Source organism: Nipponia nippon, unplaced genomic scaffold (genome assembly GCF_047370975.1).
Source record: "Nipponia nippon isolate SJK-2023a ecotype South Korea unplaced genomic scaffold, ASM4737097v1 scaffold_9, whole genome shotgun sequence".
Lineage (NCBI taxonomy): Eukaryota > Metazoa > Chordata > Aves > Pelecaniformes > Threskiornithidae > Nipponia > Nipponia nippon.
The window spans coordinates 436889-461916 of record NW_028262413.1 but is presented as its reverse complement, the minus strand read 5'-3'; the positions used below and the strand labels follow the sequence as shown (position 1 = coordinate 461916).

At 37.4% G+C, this 25028-nt stretch overlaps 1 protein-coding gene across 7 annotated transcripts in view; it reads right to left on the bottom strand.

The window, feature by feature from the left end:
* The window catches only part of CACNA2D3 (calcium voltage-gated channel auxiliary subunit alpha2delta 3), a 458323-nt gene that overhangs the window by 139608 nt on the left and 293687 nt on the right, over positions 1–25028 (bottom strand). For all 7 annotated transcript variants that reach the window (XR_015701497.1, XR_015701498.1, XM_087744701.1 and 4 more), the window contains one exon: positions 18757–18890. Coding sequence is in view for 5 of the 7 variants with exons in the window: in XM_087744701.1 (XP_087600827.1) it covers positions 18757–18890 (134 nt within the window). In the remaining 2 variants the exon portion in view is untranslated. The remainder of the gene's footprint in view (positions 1–18756; positions 18891–25028) is intronic.

Here is a 25028-nt window from a genome sequence, read left to right as displayed (position 1 = left end):
GTTATTTTCAAGAGCACATTAATAAGAGTTTACAAATCAGAGTTCTATATTATCTGTTGTTAAATTCAGTTTGTCAATCCCATTTATCCCTTTCACAAAGTCAAGAATATTTCCTTGCTCTGAAATACTAGTACTCAAAGCCTTGATTAAAAATAATAGGGTCAGCTGATGAGATTTACATTCCGTTAAGCTTTTTCCTGTGCTGGCATTCTTGTTACTTTTCACCTAAGCTTCAAAAAGCCAGGTTCACAGTCTTTTCCTTAAAGAAAAAAATAAAATAAATAAAAAAAAAATCTGCCTTTGTTGCAGCCACGCAAATTTTCATTCTGTTGCTGATTTGAAACTTGGCTGTTACGAGATCCTATATGTCAGCAATCCAGTTTAGTAATTGCTACAAATTCCTTTGAAATAAACTATGGAGGTTTGTCTGACATTACCCCTTCTGGGAGGCCACAGGAAACAAATAATTTTCCTAACAATAACAGTAATAGTCCTCTGGTCTGACCCTTTATTGCATAGTCTAAAAACTGCCTGTCTCTGTGTAAAACCCAGCGGGTACCTCTGATTCCTGTGGTTTGCTTTATACACTGCCAAGAGGCAGTTTTGCAGTAAGCTACGTGATGTTTCCTTGGCCCTCAAAAAAAACCTGCAGATCTTTCTATTCTACTTGCATCTATGGTAAACTATGCCATTTTGGTGTCTTTCTTCAGCTCCAACCATACTAAAGTACCTCCTGTTCCTATTTATTTTCCACTAGCGTCTCTTCCTCCCTCTGGTGACTGTCTCTAAAGAAGATGCATGCTAGGGCATGTATCGGTTTTACTTGCTCCTAGTTTACCATCTGGGTAATACGTGTTTTGTTAAAACGTCTGTGGCTGAGGTGCAGGGAGGACGCCTGGCCATTTGCTGTCTCCTGGTTGTTGCAGGTTGGGTTAGGAGGAGCCCTCCGAAGGGACGTGTACCTTCCTCCACACAACTGCTTAGTAAGGGGAGGCTGTTGCAGTCCTGCCAGGTATGGCAGGGACAGGAGCCTGCAGACCTGTAAGCACCAGGGAAAACCCAAGAGGATTTTCTGATGTAGAAAAGCAGACTTGGGGATCTTGATGGGGAACTGTGTAAATTTTGCTGCAACCTAAAAAAAGCTGATAGATTAAAAAGCAAGATTAGAGCATAGGGCCTTGCAAGGACACAGCGAAGAAAAGGGCGGGGGATATGTTTTCAAACTCTTTCTTTTATCTTTCCCAGAAAACCCAACTTTTCTTCCCCCCCCCCCCCCATTTTCTTATTCTATTTTGTGTTGTAAAAAAATACCCTTCAGAGACTGCAAGCCCCCTGAGGTTCACAGTATGCTTGATTCCAGCGTGTTGAGAATCCCACCTCTAAGTTCAGGTCAACTTGGGGTCCTGTCACACAGTGTAACACAGAATAACTAACTGTCGGAGGTTTTTCAATACTGTTATTGCACACAGTGTCATGCCTTCCACATTTGCAAATAATCTAGTATTGTTTTGAGCCCTTTATGGAAATGTGTTTGGTATTATCAGAAAAATTACAGACACTACTAACGTGGTAAAACAAACTAAGACAGGCAAAGGAGTCCAACATCAAGGATGTTATACTATTTCTTGGATCAGATAACTGTGAGGCCAACATGAGTGAAACAACCAAAACCGTAGATAGACCTGAAATACTGTCTTTCGAAGGAGGCGGTGTATGTTACAGGACCAGCAGTTCTGCAAGTACTTCATGCCAGACCTCATAGAAGTCCGTCTCCTTTGACCCTTAACAAAAGTATTTCATAAAGACTGATTTTGTAAATGACTTCATGATAATTCCAAAACAAAAAGGCCATACGCTTCTAAAATATTTTACAGTCATTTCAACAATTTATTCAAAACATTATGTAGCTGTACGTCCTAGATTTCCAAGAAACCAAGTCTATAAGTAAGTCTTAAAGGAAAACTTCCTGGCCCTGAATATTATCAGAAACTTCCAAGCTGCTTAAATACATATTATTATAAAATCTGAAGTTGTAATACAACTTAAATGACATGACTGGTGATAATTCTCATGTTTCCATTAATATAGTTTATTTAAATTTTACTGAGATAGTAGGGTTCAGGCTTGTTTTATTTTGCTTTAATCAATGCTAGTGGTCAGTCAGCCTGTCTCTTTATATTACCGGTACAGCAGTAAACATAGCAATGTAAATCATTTGGAAGTATTATTCTAACTTCTGTTGCTACTGCAAAAATGTATAGATATGTCCAGACGTGACGTTAAATTTGATGATCCTATTTCACACTGCACACTAAGTTAACCTGAAAATAATTAAAAGAAATTTATATCTGTATTATTGGGTTTGGTTGGGTTTTCGGTTTGGTTTTGGTTTTGGTTTGGTTTGTTTTTTTTTTTTTAACTGTTTTCTGGTATAACAATTGTATTATTACAGAGAAATCCATGTCTTCTGCTGCCTCCAAAATGATTTTATTTACACTGCACATTGTCTTCTTTTGATTGTTTGTTTTGAACTACTGTTTAGTTTTGCTTTCATATAAGTAGTAACTTACATTATACCACCAGATCAGAGTTTACTACAAAGGTGAGAATATGAGCTTACCTCCAGTGAAGTATCTAGTTTAAGTAAAATTTTGAAGATACAGGAAAACAGTATTTTGAAATTTTTCTCTTAATTTTGTGGATTTATTTTAAAGTATTTACTATGCAACGTCTTTTACTGTGCTTGCTTTTAGCATTAGTTGATTTGCTAAAGCACCACAATTTAGAAAGCTCACAATTTAAATCATATAAATATTTATTCAAAAGATGAAAAATTATTGGAATCCCTGGATACAAAAAATATGTAGGTACGTGGATTAAGAACTGGATATGGATTGTCAAATGATAACAGTTCTTTATCCCTTTTGTAGGACCAGAATTTATAAGCAAATTTATCTTGAACGTTTAAATAATAGCCCTTCAAAAACTTTTAGAAATACAAAGTGAATAACCAGGGAAGCCAGAAAAGGGTACAGAAGTGAACCAAGGCAGAAACTGAGAAAGAGCTTCTCATCATACCTCTAATGTCTGGTAAAAAAAAAACCCTCACGCTACATTCCAGTTAACCACGTACTATTCAACCTTAAGAGCATTGAAGAGGCTTCATATTGTATAAGACACTAATACAATGTCAATTTTGTCTACATACACAAGAGAACTGAAAACCAATAAACCTATATTCTAGACAGCAAGCATTTTTTTCAGCCTTGCTCTTACTCATAATATCAAAAGGAAAAGAAATTTCTAATACCGAACATCATTACACATAATATGACATCCAACATACTTGTAAGATTCTGGTTCCCATCCATATAAAATGGCATCAAATTATATGGTTAGGCTCTTCCTCTTTATATACCCTTAATACTCTTTAGTATTTATTAACAATTGTACCACCTCTAGAAGAACAGATAGTGTCATTTTAATTATTACTAATGCTAATTATTTCTAAATGAGACAAGGTGTTTGTACTGTAAAGACTTGTTCTGAATTACCAGGAGAGAGGGGAGGAAGAGAAGGAAGGGAAAAAAGAAAAAAAGCCAAACCAAAACCAAGCAAGAGCCTTACCCAATACCTATTAGAGTCCATGAGAATCTTGCAATGAGTTCAGTGGGGTTTTGATCTTGCTCTGTATTAAATCTTACTTGCTCTACATATCAATGGAAGACCAACACCTAAAGACTACCACTTTCTGAGGAGGGATGAAAGTGTATTTGACTTAATGAACGTGTAAAGCAAGCCAGAATTTCTTCTAAAACTTAGATTTACTAATTGTGTTTGTGATCTTTACCATGTTACTCTGATTGTATTAAGTGGGATTGCACTTCTAAAACAGATGTGTTTTTCTGTAGTCTATTTTGTAATCATCCAACATGCTCTAAAAAAGGGAATGGCTGTAAGAACATGTATAGTTGAATTATCCCAAACCACTCTTTTCACCGTCTTTTTTCACAAAGTACCATTTCTTCTGTGTGTCCAGAGCCCTGCTCAGCCAGAAGAAGTGGAGGGTGTAGCAAGACTCTGCTTCCATTCCCTTACTCTCCATCCCTCTCCCTTACTCTCACAAGCAACCCGTGCATTTTAGGGGTACAGCTGAGAAATCTGAGAATCCTTTCTCCCTTGCTGTAGTTAGTATTCACAACCTAAGAGGAGTGAAGGAATCTACCATGATAAAAGGTTTTTAGGACCTAGCTTTGAAAGTTAGTATTAAGTGCAATTCATACCAGATATTCAGTTTAACCTTGCGGAATGTGCATTTAAAAAGGAAGAAGATACTTCCGCTGACATTTACTCTATTGCATGTAAACAGCATCATTTCTAGATCAGTACGGTTTGGACTGTGACCACAAAACATGCAATGGAGAAACAGACTGTAAATTACTTCATGTCTAGCAGTTTCCTGCAGAAAGAAACATTTTCTTATTTGCAAGGGACACCACTTACAGGTATGAAGGCAAACCTGACCTATTAAAAGGTTTATACATCATTTTGTGTCAAGGACACAGGGTTAATAATAAAAAGATTTGTAGTCTGTATAAAACCTGCCCTGACATCAGTGGACTGACAGAACCTATTTACAATATTTAATTCGATATGATTTTCCTTTCCATTATCTTTGGATGTTGCAGTTGTTCATTTTTTTACTTTATGATGAAAACAATGAACCTGTAACTGAAAAGGGAAAGCTTTGGCTAATACCGGGACAAAGCAAGGCACTTGCAAAACTACCGTGGAATGTTTAACACACGAAAACGGGGAAAAAATAGGGAAAGTATGGATTGACTTCAAATGACTGAAGTTCAGCATGCAAGAACGAGACCAGAAGAATCAGGCACAGGGAAAAAAATCAGTACTAAGAATCTCATCAGTAAGACTGTTACACGCAATAAAAGTAATCTATCTGCTTTTGATAGCTGGAGGACTAAATTGATCTTATAAGAACATCAATCTGTGATGCAAAAGGTTCTAGGAATGTCAAAGCAAAGAAAAATGGAGCTGAGTTTGGGGGAGGGGAGGTTGTAATTAACTGGACTTACTCTTTCTCTTTTTTTCTTGCTTAGAAACAAGTCCTTCCAAAAATATTTTTAAATCAACTAGTTGTTTTTAGAAGCCCGATGCAAATACTGGAACCAGTACAGGCCCTTAAGTGCTGGAACCAATTATCTTTTAGAATTAAAATATTGCATGTTTTTCTAGAGGGAACAATCTGCTTTGTTAGTTACCTAACACATACATTCACAATAACTATTATATTTTATTCTTTTTTCCCATTTATCACTTCTGAATGAGCATAACTCGTGTTCAAATTTTGTATTTAGCTAGCACAAAATACCTTGAAGGTTATGCCAGTAACCAATGGTCCAGAACTGCTCCGAATGGAGCAGTATGCTTGAGGGCATAATGAACTAGATACAGTACGCTCATAAGATTATTTGAACTGATAAACAATAGGGGATGCATTTTAAAGGAAGAAAGAAGATGCAAAAATGTTAGCGCCATTTCATTCGCTGAGAAGTCGTCGTCCACAGGTATGATAATAGATCAAGGGCACTGGAAAGCAGCAGGAAAGGCAGCTTATGCACAACTACTACATGAAAAGCTTGAAACCATTTTTCAAAGGGAATCACCTTTTCTCTTGTTTATCAATTTGCCTCTGAAAGGGCAAAATACTGACGGATCCATCTTAAGGCACATCTGCACAAGTTCAGATAAAGCATAAAGAAGGAACAAATTGTGTGCGAAAATACTGCATAAAAGCTACAGTCAGAACCCCAGGAACTGAGCTCAGATAGATGTGTAAACGTACTGTTTTGCTTTGTGAGGGAAGGCGGCATGCGCCCTCCACCCAAAAAACAAATCTCCATTAAAATTGTGTCTAGGCTTTGTATAAACATTTGAGAATCAAATGTCCAACGTGTATTTTGGAAATAAGTTAACAATATGCTAAAATTCAGGCATTGGACCAGGCTGCCCAGGGCAGGGGCTGAGTCCCCATCCCTGGAGGGATTTAAAAGCCGGGTAGAAGTGGTGCTCGAGGACATGGTTTGGTGGTGGGCTTGGCAGGGATAGGTTAACGGTTGGACTCAATGATCTTAAGGGTCTTTTCCAACCTTAACGATTCTATGATTCCATGATTCTAAAATAGTACGCTCCAGGAGCAAGGTGGCCATCAAGTGTCTCCAAATTAGAAACGTGTGTTTCAGGTTTGCATGCATAAGCAAAGCAACTGATTTCATTAGCTAACAGAGATGTACAAGAGCAGAGGGCAGGTTGAAGTCTCTACTTGTTACAAGCATTATTTTTAAAATATATGGTAAAACAAAGAATTTTTTAAAAAGCGTAGAAAATGCTCCATAATTTAACATTGTGAAATCTCTTAGTTGGATAAACTCCTAATCTAACAATACATTCTTTCTCTTTTCTATAATATTTTTCATATCGGTTTGTGGGTAGGTTGGTACCACAGATCTGGCTAGTGCCACCGTTATAAATGATAAAATGGCATAATCAATGCTGCTTCTTGTTCATTAGCCCTGTTTTGAGGAACAGGTTCTGTCTTCATACCCTTCCAATAAGTATGTAGCTAATGTATCTCATCCTAGTTTTACACCGAGATTTTATAGCTGCACTTTATCGAAAAAGCCATGGAGCATTTTATGGACTCTTCACACTGCAAGTTGAATTCATCAGACTCTGTAAAGATTCACTCCCTCTGTAGAAAGAGCTACATTTTCTCTTGCTTTTTTATTTTGGAAGCAGCTTTCTGTTGTTACTCTGCACAACTTGAAAGTTCAAAGCTTCCTAAAAGCCAGTTTGACCTTATGGCCAATAGCTAAGACTGATTTGTTGGAACATCACGAATTTGAGAGCATTTCTAGATATCTAAGTTAGTTTCAAATATGCAGTTTCTCATTATTTAATAAAATGCTCGTGAAATCTAGTTCAAGGAATCGTTTTGGCCTGAGGAAAATTTCTTCATCACCTTCTGCTCTTCTCCCCTTACTGCATTATCCAGCAAGGCAAGAAAATTTTACCCCTACTTCACTCCTTCACTGTAAGAACTCTCAAGAAAAGGTCTCAAAATTCTTTCATCTATCTCAGAGCTAGAACTGTTTGCAGACATTAGGGTAATCTTCAGGCATGCTAGGACCTAAAATGTGATAAATCCCATTACGTTGTAGGTGGCTACACAGCAAAAATTTCATGAACATAAAAAAACCTGATTATTGCAAAATCAGCTTTCCCTGTACCTCCATTTTCTTAAACTGAACTGTTACACAAAAAGGACAAGGTGAAGGAGGGAAGAAAAATTAAACCTTTCGTTCTTATAAAGGCAACTTGCTGTTCACTGTAACTCCTGAATTTTTGAGGGTTTAAGGCTTTAATCCAAGAAAGAAAATGTTACAATTGTTCCATCGGTCAACAGAAATATAATCCAAGCCCCTTAAACTGAGAGTTAATACAATGAATCTGTCTTCTGTTTTACATCAGTGTAACTCCAGGTACGTAAATGGAGATACTACTGATTTACTGCAGAGTAAATTAAAGAAGAAGAAGAATCAACAAATGTAACCCATATGGAATGCAAGCATATAGCTGACTTAGGTAGTTGGTTTTGGTGGGTTTTTTGATAGTTTTCTGGAATAAACCTAACAATATTGAAAACTGAGGCCTTTATTATTACACAGAGGTCATTGGCTGCAAGAGAACAAAAAAGACATTAGAAAGCTCTGTAAGTTGTATTGTTCCTTGGCATTAGTGTACTGTTTCTAATGCATATTCTCTTGTAGTATTTATGTGCCACTATTGTAAAAAAAAAAAAAAAATCATGTTCTGTAAAAGAAGTCCTTCAATGGAATGGCCCTGTAGCTCCTTGTGTCAACCCTTAGTATAGAGTCCTTAGGGATTTTAATAGTTTACCTAGAACGAGGCAATGTAAACTAATATTTAGGGGGATTACATTTTCTTCCCACTTACATCAGTGCAGGTGAAACGGCTCTTATGAATTCCAGAGAAAACACTTAGAAGCGTCCTAAGCTTTCTCCTGCTGGTACTGATGTTGCTGCAGATCACGCGTTTACCAACTAGTTAAATCATCTTTCAACTCATTTTTAAGGGAAATGCCTGCTCAGAAAGATCTGATCTGACAAAATACAATGGTGTGGACAAAGGTGGAATGCCGTGCTGTCAAGCAGCAAGAACATCAGTAGGAAACATCCTATTATTCCTTGTAGAATAAAGTTTATTTCTGAATAATTTCTCCAGAAATTACTAACTTCAAAGTAAGTATTAGTCATAACGACTGTGATAAACGTTAACTTTAACGTGTATACAGTATTGTGTGCATGACTGGGTTGTATGTGAAATCTCCTGATGATACAAAAAGGAGAGCTATAAATAACTAACATCTTCAATGTCTGCAGAACAATAGACAAAAGAGAAGATTATTTCCTTTTGTTCTCTCTTCTTCTTTTCCTTTTTGCACTGCATTCTGCCACTGCAGCAAAGCTCGAATGGCACCAATAATTTAATAAGTCTTTCTTATTATTTCAGGTTTTCACTCCAGCAGTGCAGATAAAGTATATTTCATCTTCACTGTCCTCTTTCTTCCAGAAAGTCAAAGAATGACATATATGAGATCAAAGGATGGGATTTAGTACATTATACTGAATTAATTGCTTTCCTACATTATAATTTACCCTAAAAAATCTGTTATGGGAAAACTAAAGACAAAAACCGAGAGAAAAAAGGTAATAGATCTGACAAAATAGCTACAATTTCCTTATAATTAACTCAATTTCACTCAGAATGGAGGCAATAAGATCAAAGACAGACAAACAGTTATCAGCTGTGAATGTCTTCAAGTAGTTATTTTCACTAAGAATAGACATATCCTCTTAAATGTTGGATTCACCATAGCATATAGATCTAGATGTCTAGAAACAAATTCACCCTCTAGTTAGTGACTCGTCACCTTTTGATTTTATTTCTGTGTCACAACAAAACCAGAAAATTCCCTGGGAAACAAACTGGAAATGAAAAGCATTTTCTGTCCCCTCACCTAAAGGCACTGTATGTCATTGGCAGATCGCAGCTGGAAATGGTCCCAAGCTGCTCCATCTCTAGCGTGCAGGTGCCTGCAAATGAGACCAGTACCCTTTTGGCACGAATATGCCTGTTAATCAAATTCAACAGCAGAGCAATTCTCTGTAATTTGTATGTAGTAACTGCTGGGAGAACATCCAGCGGCAAAACCTACAGACATTTGTAATTCTGTGGATTCTTTTTCACATACATCCAAATCAGTTTTCATAGAAGAAGAAACAGTAATTTGGTGCAAAGCAATCATGTCAGAAGACACGCCACGTTTACAGCAAAAGCAGCAAAGCAAAGCTTAACGATTCACAACAAAGTCCTAACATAATATCATTGCGCTTGACAGCTCTCAAACCAGCAAAACGCGTTCCTTTAACATTCAAACCTTACTGAAATCTCTGATTTCCAAAATTTAATCACAGAATGTGTTTTGTGAATGTAACCGCTGTGAAACACTGTTAGAGCTGTAAATACTGGATTACCCAAATAATTCCATGAAATTAAGTTTAACCAAACACAAGCAAGGACTCTGTGATTCTTAAGACCTGGACAAAGAACACTTGTGTGGGAACCCGGTAGAAGTGGACACTACAATTTGAAAGACTTGAGATCACATACTGCCCTTCACACTTCAGATCTCATAGACTGCTCATTGCGTTGACCTATACTGTCTTACTGTGTCCTTACGCTCTCTGCCCTTTCTAAGCAACTGGTGATTCTTACCTACTACTTTGAATGTAAATTATATGAGGAAGGTATCATTATTTAATCCTGTCATCATACATCATCTACTGTAGTAGGACTTCAGTGGTTTATTAAAATTTGCAGGTCTTGATAATAATATCAGCAATGGTCAGGGACAAAATTGGAGTTTAAGTCAGTGATGTGAAGAAGGGGAAAATCCACATTAAAATGGTCAGTACAACCTAAAACCAAGAGTGACCTTAAAAAACAGTGAAAGATAGTGTGGATAGTCAGAGCATTTTGTAGGAAAGGCAATGGAAACAGAAGAGCGTTACGGAGAATTACATCATACAAGAACAAGACGATACAGTTATTGGGAAACTGGGTTATTTTTTGAAAAAAATCGTGATCAAATATGACAAAGTTTGTAAAAAAGTAATTTAGTTTAAACATAAGAACATGTAAACAAAGAGGTGGAAGAATGTTAGACAGATGTTAAAGCACTTAAACATGGTAAAACTTTCCTGTTCTCATTTGAAACATCATTTAAATTCAAAAAGTAAGTAGCACTAAAATATTCCTTTAGCTATCAAACTCTGAGAATATTTTAGAAAGAGGTTAGGTTTTACTCTGTTTAAAACAATGTTTCTGCAGGACCTACTCTGATCTGAAATTACATATTTAATCACTCTGTGCTCCAGTGATGAAAGATGAACAGATACCAAGGTAGAACTGTAGTTACCCTATCATATAAAATACTAGAAAAGAGAATCAATATATAGCTAAAAGCCAAGATGTAACACTGCTCTGATTTCCCTTCTGTGGTTTAACATAATGCTTGTCTTATTTGCACCACACTGGGAGCAGAGCTGCTTAAGACCTAGCTTTGCTGTGGCATTACAGCTGCTTGCTGATGTCGCAGGAAGAAGATAAAAATAAGTTCTATATCAAAGCCTCCAAGTGCAAAGAACTGTAAAATGCATTTGAAGAAATCAACGGCATATCTCAAAGTCTGAAAAAGTACAATTTGCATTCTACATTTCTCATGTAAATGTACACTAGGAAAAATAATTATAATAGTAATCCGTTTCAATGGAAATAAAGTACTGTAATATTTATAGTCTGTGCCAGAGTTATAATGACTGTGGGGCGAGAAGTGAAATGTCTCAGCATGTTCCACATGTTTTTAACACTGTTTCTAAAGGCTCTGGAGGCTATTAAATTTAATGAACCCATCTGCTATGAAATAGAGGTCCAAACATAATCAGTTTTCTCAGTGCCATATAATACAGATGGCATTCCATGTTTCACATCCCCAGCAGGTAATTTTATGTTCCTCTTTAAGTGCAGGACTTTTGTTTTTGTTTTTGATGTTTTAAACATCTTTTTGATGTACCGCATATAGCATTTTATAGTGTAAATACCATATACAGCGATACACATGCAAAGTGTTAATTCATTAAAACAAATATTGCTATTTCCTTAAAACATCTTTTCTAGTGACTTTGACAACTAGCAATTAGCTCTCTGTAGTAATATTCTTTACTTAATGGAATCACTGAAAATTGCCCTAATAGCGTAAGTTCCAGCACTAGCAGTGGAGTAAAGCAAACATGTCATTTATCAAACGAAGTCGTTTACTTCAAAAGCTGAAAAGTACACATATACATACATACATACGTGTGCATAGATGCTATCTATGCCTATGCACGGCCTTATCTGTATATGCTGTGTTTGCATGGAACGATGCACAATTCATTCTTATTTAAAGTATCCATATTCCCACGAGGTCGTTATAGACTTTATTTTCCTTTGCACGTCCCAATTTTCATTTCAGGGGTCTCAATTTGTGTGTTTTATTGGGACACACTCCACCACGACTCTTGTACTGGTGCGTGAGCAAGGACTCTAAGCTCAAATTGAAGTGGCACAGCATTCCTTGCTCTGATTAGCACCCTGCTGCCTAACATAAGTAAATCAGATGTGCGTTTTCTAAGAAAAAAGAACATCCATTGTTATTTTGAGCTGCATCTGAAAGATAATGAGAGTGCATTAATTCTATTCCGTTGAGAGGTTTATTCATTTAGTATCTTGAGCACTCATTATGTTTTGACAGTTGACACAGATCTTACTGAATTTGAAACAGTTAATGCTGTTAATGGTAATTCATTTATTCTAAATCCAGCAGTAAAACAAACAGATTAGAACTGTTAGGAGAAAACGAGAATACTTAATTATGGCAACTGGAAGTTTTGGGCCACAGAACTCATAAAAGTCATGGCTCAAAGGTTTTTTTTATTGGACTGTCAATGAAGATTTCCACAGACAGCCCGCTAATCATCAGCATAAAGGGATGTTGCACCTACATATAAATACGTCCATAATCTTTCTTTATTGTGTGTACAAGTAGCTGCATTGATCACCATTGTTAATGTTTCAAGCACTGTCCCAGATCTGTAAGATCCCAGTGCAAATACAGCAGACCATAATTGCTGGACCAGATGGTCTGCAACTTCAAACTGCAATCATGCTCTTATAGAAGCTTTGCAAAAGATGAAATGGTCAGAGCTGCTGTATTTTTCCAGGAATATTAATCCAGACTGAAGTGCTGATAAGAAGGCATTCCCTGAGCTACTTTCTACTTTTTCGCCCGTATCAGAGTCCTCAAAAGATCACTGCAGATCTGTAGGAGACAAAGCAGAGCTTGAAGAACCTTATTTTAAGAACAAACCTACCTGATGGAAGGCCTGATATCCATGCATGGGATTTTCCTTCCCTAACCCAATTCACTCAAATGTCAAAGCAAGAAAAGGAAATTCTCATGGGAACCTCAAAGTCAGTCAGTGGTGATGTGATGACATTCTCTGATAAAGAGCTGTATATTATTGGAGATTAAGAGATGCTGGCCGCAAAGGGAGGGTAAAAGCATGTAACCAAGTCCAAAGTGGGACTAGAAAAAAAGCAACATGGATTTCTATTTTTTAAAACATTCTAATAAAATAAAAAAAAATACTGCCTGTGTGTAAATTTTCTTTTCACAGCTGCTGATTAATGACATTTCCTGACGTTCAGTTCTGCAGTGATTACCAATATTTACTTGCTGTAGACATAAATGAGCATTCTGAACACTCTGATGCATTTTAATGCATACCAGTACTACAATCTAGAAGTTAGTTTTGAAAGAGGCCCAGGGAACCTTTTACTGTGATAAAAATGCTAATTACACCCACTTATTATAATAGCACAATTAACTTGTGCCACCAAAAGTATTTGAAGATATCTCTGGGAATAGAAGCTAGTGGAAATGGGGTACTATTTAATTTTTGTTACTTCATAAAAGCTCTTCTGTGCATTGAACACAAAGAAAACTGTGTGAGTGGAAGAAGCACTAAACAGCATTTGTATACCTCACCAGAAACTCCTGGATGGAAAAAATGCCAGTATAATAGCTTTCAATCTGTAGGACTTTCTGCTCTATATCTCTGTACATTATACACAGGACTTCACATACACAGCTTCCCTTGCTTCTCTGGAACTGGCTCAGAATTCATTCTTTGACAAAGAACTGTATCCCAGAATTTAAATTTCCATACTTAAAACATTTGGATTCTGATGTGACAGCTACCTGAGAAACATGAGCTTCCTATACTTCCTACTCAATTTCTGCAAAGAACCTGAACCAGAGTCAAAAGTATGCCTACACAGTACTTGATTTTTTTTTTAAGGATGAAGATGATTTAATTGAAATTGTTTGATCATATATGTAATAATGTAATTGTAACATCTATCATGAGCGTTTCAGAAATATTTAGTCTCGGCTGTAGCTCAGTGGAACTACCTCAATTTACTGCCCCCCTAAGGGGAAATAAGGTTCTTGGACAGGTTGCCTTACTAGCACGCTATCAGCTTCTTGGTCAGAAAGTATTTCCAAAAAACCCCTGCTTCAAAAAAAAGAAGAAAAGAGGGATTTTTTTTTTTTTTAATAATTTTTTTTAGCAATTGTAGAATTGAACTAAAATCCATAATTTAATGTATGTCTATGAGAAGGTGGGGATAATGCAAATGAAGAATCAACATGTAGTACTTTAACACTGAAGAAAAGTATAAAGAGTAAAAACCACTCACCATTCATACTATGACGAATCATGACCTGTAATGACTCAGAACGCTTTTTCATAAAATGAATTCTTAAATTCTGAAGCATGGGACAGTCATCTCAAAATATTAAATGAAATAATTATTTGCTCTTTTTATGCAAAGGGGTCCTCCAATTGGAAGCTGAACAGAGCCAACATGGTAACGGATGCCTGAATCAGCTCACAGCTTGAAACTAATAACCTGAAGGAGATGAACTCAACGGTGCGTTAGATCCAGAGAATATATTCAGGTACACTTATGAGAAACAAATTTCACCAGGAAGAGTCAACAAAGGTCCAAGTAGGTCAAATTATACACCCCAATCAACAAATTCTCAATCACAAGCTTTTAAACAGTGGGAACTCAGGGGCCAGTCCAGTCTCTTTTTTTTATTTCCTGCAGCAAAAAGTAATGTTTCTCCACATTCCAGATGTTACCGTAAGAATGAGTTAAGGGCTTCTGTACTTTATAGATGGTTACCCATAATCCCATGAGACTACCTCTATGCATTACTTCACTTGAGTATTCTGATGGCAATTTTCCTTTCCCCCCACTGTATTAACTTGTATTGAGTGGCTATAGATGCACATATGCTTAAAAGAAGTCATTGACCACTTTAAAATTGTTCCGTCCCTGCAATACATTCATACTTTCGGAATTGTTTTCTGCTCAGGAAGGAGTACCTTTGGAAGCTTTCAATTAGAAATCCAACTCTGTTTTTAAGCACCCATTAAGGTATTTTATTTTCTGAAGCATTACGTACTTGTAGACCTTAGTGATGTTGAAGCAACGATATCAGATCCAAAGTGACCTACTTTTGAGGCAGAAAAGTTAGGTTGAGACTGGTCTGTTGGAGTGCTGTCCAGATCTCACCGTCTAGGGCCCACCCTGCACGTGTCCCATCTGCCACTGCTAGCCCCTGCAGCACCCCTAGGCTATACAGCTGACCATGAACATGTAGCAAGACAACCTCTTCTCCTATTAGACTCCACAATCAAGAATCATCTGCCTGTCCCGTCACTCTTGACAGCCCAAACACCCTTTCCCATAGAATTGCACAGATCCAACAAAGCTTACTCACTTCTAGTGCGTATCAAACTGCTGACTAGAGAAGTACAAACGGAAAAGAGACCAAGCCTAGGGAAAGGTGTGAATTTGGGATCAGAGGACTCTGAATCGGAAGACTAGACACTGGCTGGCATACATCACAAACTTCAATCCCAACATTTTAGCCTAAAGGTATTGGCAGCTACTAGCCTGTTACAGGACTAGCACTCCAACTATTGTGAAGCTGACTTTAGAATTAGCCCAAGATAAGCCTGTAAAGACTATTAGTCTAAAGTGAATGACTAACCCAAGTACAATGAGGAATCGGCCCATTCTCCACAGATCTAAGTTCAAATGATTTCAGACACCTGTTAAGTTTCTCTGAGAGTCAGTGACACCGCTTAAGATTACATCACTCCTAGGTCAAAAGACCTTTTTTTTTGAAAGAAATGAGGCTTTGAGCCACTGATAATAATGTTTCCGACATGAAATCCTGTTTAAGGGAAGAAACGCAAAGGATTTTCAGATGGAGGGTAACTAAAACTGGCCCTAGGAGCTGGCTGGTTACCTCTTCAGAAAGGCCAGAAACACTGGGGGCAGAACAGAATCTAGGGGGAGAAGAAGGGAAGGCAGTTGAGCTGCTTGCAAAGCGAGGAGTCACCCAGAGAGGCCTAGTCTCCGTTGCGTTATAATCCCTTCGGCCGTCAGAGGGTGTGATCCTGAGAGTGCCAAAGGCAACACAGACCTGACACATACAGGTTCCTCCATGTGGCATTTTCTGCATATGGTCTTGCCAGGGATTTCCAGTGCTATAAATGCCATACTTTTTTTTCTAACAGTAAGTGAAGCACCTCCGAGTGTCAAAGCTAGGCTGAAGGGGCTGCTGCATGAACATTTTGCAGACATCCTCTTACAGGAAAGGTGAACAGACGCAGGAATTAGATGCCTTGCTTTAGTAACATTCAGCAAAATTCTTCTGGGAATATTCCTAAATGGTATCAAACACTTAAATGACCTAACTTCTGGCTTTCACAGATGACACTGTCCTGGACAAATATTGGACAAGAACAGGCTGGGGTATCAGGGGAAATGTTTTGTATCCTAAGACTATTCCTGTCCAGCTTCATTCTGTCTGGATCCTCGTATGTTCCAGCCTAATTTTGCTTGCTCAGAAACAGCACAGCTGGCCAATTAGCTCTGATACTTGGTGAGAAGGGAATGGGGAAGCACACTCCGTGCTGTTAGGGCGCAGTGACACTGATTACAACCACGCATGTATAGCCCTGAGAATCTGGCCGTGGCTATCCTGACACAGCTGGGTGATAAGAACATTTAAGCTGCCTGGAAATACACTACTATTTCTAACCAGGCAAGGTCCAGGCAGCAGCCACGGAGAAGCAGGGACACTAACTAACTGTGCAAATCAACAAGTTATGGGAAGGAGAGGATTATTTAGATGGCACTGCCAATGTCAAGACACCACAGATGGCCAGAGAATCTGTCTCTGAAAATAGCGCTCAGGCAGCTTTAGCTGAGACAGAAGCACATCTGGTTTGTTACAAGTTCCCCTTCGTTGCTATTTCCAGAGTTTCGTGTGTGACTACCCTAATTTATCCTGTTCCTTTGTCTATGAGTTTTTTTGAGGGGAGGGAGGGAGGAGAAAGGTAGTTGGCAACTAAGCAGGTCACAGTACTGTATTTTTAAATCCTTTCTTATAGCATCCTACCCCTTAGGGTCCTGATTGGAGTTTTCAGACACAAAAAATATGTGTGTGCATGTGAATATGTATATGAGTGCATGTGTATATATATACAAATATATATGTGTGTGCATAGTGACATTAATTAGCCTTAGTGAAGAGAGTGAGAAAAGAAGAGAAAGAGAAGAATCTGGAAGTATTTTATTTTGATTGTAGTAAACCAGTTTTGTTAGGATTTAAACAGTTCCTTTATTCAAGAATGTAACAGCTCCACTGTTGTTTATTTTCCTGTTTTCTCAAGATTCCTTCTCTACACTCCCTCTAGTGTTCTTAAATTCACTTGCATTTACTCACCCCTGCTGTATTCACTTAGTATTTCACACAACATTAAGTTGTTCATTTTCCTTAGCCTTTCCATAACCTACAGAAGAATCACTGAAAGCTAGACTAGCTTTTCTGAATATTTTTCTCCCTGCAACGATTGAAGAAATACAGATTAACAGACGAAAGAGAGAGTGTAAAATTAATTCTGAAACAGCATTTTGTACTTTCTTGGTGGGTAAAGGAGAAAGGTTGAGAAAGGAGGAAGACTTTGTTTGCGACACTTTTAATGCAAGATTCATAGGCAAAGGACAAGGAGGCGAGTTGGACTAAAACACCACTTACACAGATCTCTTCCTGCTACTCTCTCTAGCAAATACAAAAACTCCCTTCAACATACACTCACAGTGATTACTTCAAGCATATAAAAGCAAGAAATGAATAAGAGCTAGGTTTTCCTAGTCATCTCCCCATTTCATGGGATGCCCTGAAGGGACAGCGATAACAGGTAGTTTCTGTCTGTCTCATCCTTATGTTTCAATAAAAGAAGAGAACCAAGGGGAGACTGGATTAATATGTTCTTTAAAAAAAGGAAACAGAGATAAGTCAATTCCCTCCAAAGCAATATTTCCAAGCAACTTTTTGTTTCTCCATCGTAACTGCATTTTTAGTATTTATTTCACATTACTCTACCCATGGCCACAACCGAAGAATAGAAAAGACCTAAGGACATGTGAAAATGAAGCAAAACTCTATTCCCAGGGTGAGTTTTTTCCTAGAATATTTTTGTATTGATTTAAAACTAAACCTTCTAGAAGCATTACAGACTCAAAATGAAAACAAACAAAAAAACCTCCCAAATATTAAATTGAATCTGATGAGATTCTCCCGCCTTGCCCCATCTTCATGAAAGTAAAAATTGAAAACAAAAAGAAGCAAACAGCTTTGCCACTAGTCATCTGTGATCTTCTACTCATTATATTGAATACTTGCCATCACTTGCACTAAATGACAGTTATTTGCTACAAACTCTTGTTCTACAGATAATATACAAACCAAAATATTTTAATTGGATCAAAAGAAACATAGTAAGAAAATAGATAAAAAGCTATTTCAGACCAACCCATGCAAATGAACAACCTTTATCTGCAAATACGATGATTTACCACAAATGATGCAGAAATATCATGAGCGCTCAGTCACTGCATAACAGAAAGTTCTGCTTCAACTCTACTGTTTCACAAGGATGTCAAATTAAAGTTGGATATTTATGACAATTTTGTTAGCATATCACCCATTCAATCCACTTTAAAAGGCAGAATCTTCTCATTATTCTTCCCCAAGACATCACAGTTGTCCCCCTGATGTTGACCCACCTTTATATACTAAAAATATTGATTCTTGTCAGTCTATTTTTGATTACTAAAAGAAATGTACATTTGGAGGTCATAAATTTTAAAATTATGCTGTTACTCATGTTTGTTTCATTATTTTGTATGTAATTTATAACGTATAAATACCTGCTAAATTCAGTAATCTTGAATTATTTACTTGTAACATAAAGATATCAAGTCCTGATTCTTACACGGAATTGGCACGTTCCAGCAACAGAAATCAGATGCACAATTAGTGTTTCTATCACAACCGTTTTACTCCTAATTCCTCATTATATGCAGTAAGCCTGTATTAAACGCTTTATCATGCAGACTTACAGTGCTGTCGATATATGCTTCAGTCCATACTACATCATGCTCTTGGTCAATAACCTTTGGTCGGCTAAGAACATGGAGATATTCCATGACGTTCTCTTGAACATCAGCTAAGGTAGAGATCTGGGTAAAAAACCCTGTGAAAACACACAATTCCAAGTTATAAATGAGACAGAACAAATTAAGGAAGACTGCAACAAGGAGTAGGACTTGTTTTATTTCTGTCACGTTTTCTGCTTGTTTATTTCCAAAGAAGAAATGCAAAAAATGAACATTTCATAAGCAGCAGCCTCAAACAGTAATAACTGGTGAAAACAGAAGGCTGTGAAACGTTTGGCCAATCTTGAAGGACTGGGTTCCCAATATTACTATGAACCACTGCACTGCCTGTCCTAAACTCTCTATTTCCAGAAACCTTTTGTTGTTTAATGGTAAAGTAGTTTGGGTTTTTTTTTTAAATGTTGCATACTTTAAAAGTTAGAACTGGTATTAACTTTGTCCAACAATGTCTCATCCAGGTTGTTGAGTTTCAACATTACAGATTAGAACTACAGTAACAAAACAGAAGTTGCACATGCTCCAAAATTCTCATCCTTACAGAATGTGACTAAACATCAGAGAATAGCAATATGTTATTTACAAATGGCAGGTCACAGAAAACGTGGACTACAGCTAGAATTGCTTGGCTTAGTGATCACAGCTTTGTTAATTCTTTAAAACATCTCCTACAACCTGACAGCGTTGAGAATCGCAGAGGCTACAGCTATTTGAGCTGTCACCACTTCCTTTTCAGTGCTTAGATGTCAAGTATCTTTATACATCACAAACTTGGCATCTGGAGCCCCCATCGTGCAAGGGTGACGAAGGACTGACAAATTTCAAGGCTACAGTTTCATTAGGCCTTATTTAAATGCATCACTTCCCCTTCATATACTTTCCTTCTCTTTAATGAGAAAAGACCAATATGGAATTTTCATGAAAGAGGCCTTGCTACAATTTTAGTCTTTTGACAAGATCACAACTTTTGTGGCGCTGGAATATTAAGCTTCAGCAGAAAACATGACAGCTGCAAAGAACTTTTGAGCTGTGTTTATTGCAGACAGGGCCAATTTTGGTAAGATTGCAAGGGCGCTCTGTAGTCTGAATGTTAGAACTTTCTGATTCAATACACCTGCCAATAATTCATGCATTACAAAATTGATGTTTCTATATACATTTCCTCTATGTATGAATTAAGACACAGTCTAAGAACAGATTTTATAGCAGAGATCTATAAAATGAAAGAAGTCATAGTAGTAGCTTAATGCATATTCTTAACTTAGTAAGAAAAAGCAGTGGTGGTGGGTTGTTTTTTTTTTTAACTAATTTGATTATACTATGATCTCAAATATTCGTAGTATAGTATTCATACTCATAGTATAGTATTCATACTGTTCAAATATTCAATATTCTGCTTAAGGAATTTTATTTATTTGATCTTTTATTTTTTTCTATTAAGTCCAGTACTGTGTGAGGACATTAACTGACTACTACATATACTATCAAGGTTTAACTCTTGCTTCAAAACAGGGCTACTTTTTGTCTAAGGTTCTGAAAGCTTTTTCAGCCGTAAAATGATTGACATAAGTTTAATTAGGAAATCTGTACTTGAGAAAGCAGAATTCCATGTATATGGTGAAAAAAAAGAAGAAAATTATAGTGTACTTTCACAAATTATTGGATTAGAACACTTATGGGAAAAAGCAATGTGTACATTACTCTTTCTGAAATGCTGCCTGCTCCAATTTTGGGACTGCTAAGTCTCTCAAGTCAAAGTATGGATTTCTCCATCCCGTGAGTAATAAGGAACTCTTCACTATCTGGTCCTTTTAATTTGGTTGAAGTGTCAATACATAGTCAAAATATGATTATTTGCCAATATGAGCTATTCACATAGAGAGCCTCATAAATCATATATATACATGTATGTATGTATGTATGTATGTATATATACACACTGTGGTTTATAATGCTTTTAATCAAGGATTCAAAATACTTGAGAACTGTGTGGATCACTCATTTTACAGGTGATGACCTGCGTTTTTCTAAAGCAGTTCAGAGTGCCTGAATTTTGGCATGTGTCATTTCAGAAAGCTTAAGAGAGAACCAATATTCAGAGGCCATATTCAGCACTGTTCAAATGTTTCAAGTTACATACTCAAAAGCACAGGCCACTCGGAAATTCAGAAGCATTAAACAGAAGCACAAATAGACTAATGAGCTTTTTGCCTTTCTTCCTCCATCTTAGACTAGTGTACGATGGCTAGAAGTGAGGACTAAGACACTAAAAGGAAAGAGCACACAAACTGTGCTTGTTTCTCTGTAGGAGATTTAAAGCAGGGAACCTCCACGTATGTTCACCTCCTTTTCTCCTTTTACCAAACACATACTTTCAGTTGTCCCCATGGACAACTTTTAGTTGTCCTTAAAGAGCAGACTTAGTCACTCTTTTGTTTCAGTGTTTTCTATGCAATCTTATATCACCACTCCAATACTATTTGTTGCGTTGCGCCCATGTACTTTTCAGTGCGTGTTATGCCAGTACTTGTGCTTCTCTTACAACAGCGTGCAAAATTACAGGTGCTTGCACTGAGTAGTATACAGGGAACAGTAGGACAACACCTGCACTTAAACACTTAAAAAATATATAAAAGCATATTAAATAATGCCTGAAAAGTCAGAGAAGACTAACTACTTGAAAAAATTTGTTTTGTATCTAAGCTGATAGAAAGGTCTTTTTAATCAAGCAGTATTTTCTTACCCATACAGGTTGAAATCACAATTAGTTAACACTTTTTAATGTCATACTTCATTAAAATCAAAACCTTAAAGACTCATTTAAAGACTTATTTAAGAAGCTCCTGGATGTCTATGCCTGGAAAATCCTTCAATCACAGCCTATAAATTACCTTTGAGATAAAGAATACCTTGCTGTAAAATGAGTTCTGATTGCCTCCTGACGTGTTTTTATGTCAGTTTTTCAAGTGAAAAAATTTAGCTAGATTACTCAAACAAAACCAAAAAAGAAACAGAAAACAGAACCCAATCTGAAAGAATTCAGTGTTGTGCCATACAGGTTTATACATGTTACAAGACACTGACCATGCTGAATATTTTCTTTTTCTTTTCTTTTCTTCTTTTCCTTCATTTAGAAGAGATCCATCTGGACCAGGTACAGCCAACATGAGCAGAGACACCTACTTGAGCCCTTATTTGTAACTATTCTTCATATGGATGTGTATTACATCAGGTATTTCTCTTTGTAGCATTTCTGAGAATGCGTGCTGTCATATCACAACTGACACAGAACTCTCCAGGCAGCACGCTACAGACAAAGTATTTATTTGTTGTTGTAGTATTTGCAAACCGTATCTCTAAACTGCACAATAGAGAAAACAGCTTTTAGCCTAATTTCCTAAGACTAAGAGAGAGAGTGAGTAAGTCTGAATCAATTTCATATAAACTTAGAAAAGAAAGAAAGGTCTCAAAGACAAGTGAAAATTTGTGACTGCCCTGAGACTGGAAGAAGTGACATCGAGCATCCTACTTGGAAGCAGCCAGACGGTAAATCAGCACGTGCATCCTGGCATGTGTGCAGTTGCAGGCTAGCCATGCAGTGCTCCTTCCCAGTGAATACGACGGCTAAAGATGTCAAGGTTAGCAAGTGGAAGAGAAAGGGATTAGTGTGAAAAAAGCCTATTTTTTTAATCATATCTGTGTTTCACAGATTTATTCACATATCAGTATGCAACAGATGAGAAGTTGAAAGAAAGAGTGTGTTAGAAACTTTATTCCTTTTAATCACGTTGCTTCAAATAACAGTTTAGTGAAATGTTAGAATTGCTGCTGAAGATATGCAAAAGACAAGACTTAGATGAAGATGGTGTCGTAAGACACAACCATATGCATTCCCTCTAGGTTTCTTATAATGTGATCTCAGGAGTGGGTTTCATTTGTAATTTCTGGGAAGAGTTCCTTTCTTGCATTGAAGATTTTGTCCGTTTTATTGCCTTATAAATATGGTTTGTGCTTTTGTAGCTCACGTTAGAAAAATCTACAGTGATTTTACGGTTCCCATAACTCATGTAGTATGAACAGTTACCTATCCTCTGTGACCTTATGGTTCATCTATTTACTTTGTTTCTACAAAAAGTTGTTTTCCTTAAGTTTTAGCTTCCTTTACAACAAAGTGAAAGGAACTGCAAAAGCTACGTGAATGATATTTCCCATATTTTCAATGCTTGTTCTAATATTTATTTTTCAATCTTCTCCTAATGGGAAAACTCTACCAAAAGTTACTATATTATGGCTAGGGACAGCATTAGGTAACATTCTCTTAGTTCATTTTCACTGTGTATTTAGACTTTTTGATGATTCATGTGTTAGTAGCTATGTGTAACAAATGCCAAACCTCACAAGAATTAGCTCCCTACACTGCTAAATTTACCTCTCTTATCTAGACATCAGAGGTACCCCATGGATTTAAAAACCTTGCTCTTCCTATACCAAGGTTTAATCATCAGATAAAGACACGCTCTGAGGTTCTTGAGCACAGCTGCTGAGGCCATGTAAGCAATAGCAGGAAACCCGTCCCTAAATTTTAGCATTCTAACACCTGCTTCTCAGCTCCCTGCTGTGTGAATTATGCCACCTTAGAGCCCCTTGCAGTCAGAGCTACTTTTTTTTCCTCCCCAGCAGGAAAAAATTCACGAAGGAAATGGGTAAGATTTGGTAATGACAAGCATGAGATATGTATAATAAAGTGGTTAAAGACAGACACTTATGCTCTGCAAGTGGGCTGCCTTTCCATATTACGCAGTCCTTGCAACATTTTTGGGTGGCTTGTTTTTCTCTAAAATGTCTGCCGTTAGACTTGTAACTTTTCAAAATGCCTCCAATGGATTTTTACATCGAGTGCAGTACTTCTCATTTTCTGGACAGTGTGCAAAATAGATGCAATATTCTTGCAACTAGTAAAATATCAGAATTAAAAAATCCTCTTTGGGTCGGGACTAAGGAGGGAATTCATTGTTTCACTGCAGCTGTAAAACTCCCATGGAGCATACCCCTGCCCCCCCACCTACCAGGCCTCCCGAGCAGGTGAACAGTGTCTGTAACTGGCTGCCTGCCACCCCCCCCAAAAGCCCACAGCGCACGAGGTGCTGGGGTCGTGCTAATAATGGGACTGGATGTGACGGGGGCTTCCTCTATGCAGCTCTCCTCTGCTCATACAATAGTCTATAAACTGCTACAGCTGGGGCACAATTTGCCTCAGGGCTGATCTGTCCTCTGCTGGCAGTCAGAGAGGCGCACGCAGACCTCCGATATGCAAAGTGTTTTTCTCTACATTGCTTTCTCAGCCTCTGCTCCTTTGCACTGATGAATGCTCTCCTTTGTCCATTTTACAATATGCCGACCACAGTGATGATCCGTAATAAAAATTTAAAAAAATAATAATCATTAAAACAGAAGCTGTCAAATTACTAATGCAATACAGAATTTTACTGAAAAAAAAGTTTAATCCTGGCTGTTCTGTCAGTAAGTAATGCATTAACTCCTCTCTTTTATCTTTCCAGCTTACTTTAAAATCTGGCACGTGCACGCTAAGCACGAGGAAACTTTTACCTTTGTTCACTTCAGAATCTCAGTAAATCTTTATTCTTTTCCTTTACATGCACTTGCTTATGATACAGAAGACTAAACCACAGCAAATTTCACAAACTGCTCTAGAGGGACTTTGGGGTTCTTGAACGTTTTAATGTATTCAAAATGGTTTGGTGTTTTGCTTCATTAAGCCAACTCCCTCTAGATATGCCCTACTTATACATAAAAATGTAACAGAAAAACATGCTTGGGGTTTTTCAAGTTTTCAGTATCAGAATCTAGAAGCTAAAGAAGTTTTGCAAGCTGGTACGAATTTCCCCTGTGACCCATTTCGAAGGAAAGGACTGCTGTCCACAGTCCAGTCAACCGGAAACCCTGCAAACAGCCTTCATCTATGTTGTGCTTCCAAGGGGAAAATCACTGCAAGGAAAATTGATTTGAGGGTCATTGACCCTCAGTGACAACAACATACTTTGACCCACCCATGCAAGCAGTACCCTGCAGTCCAGCCATTCAGCCAATCTTTAGCCCGGCTTTACTACACTCCTCATCTGTTGTGCTGCAGTCTTTCATTGCACTAAAAGAAAATGGACGAGCCATAGCTGAAAACTGTAAGAAAAAGATCTAAATCC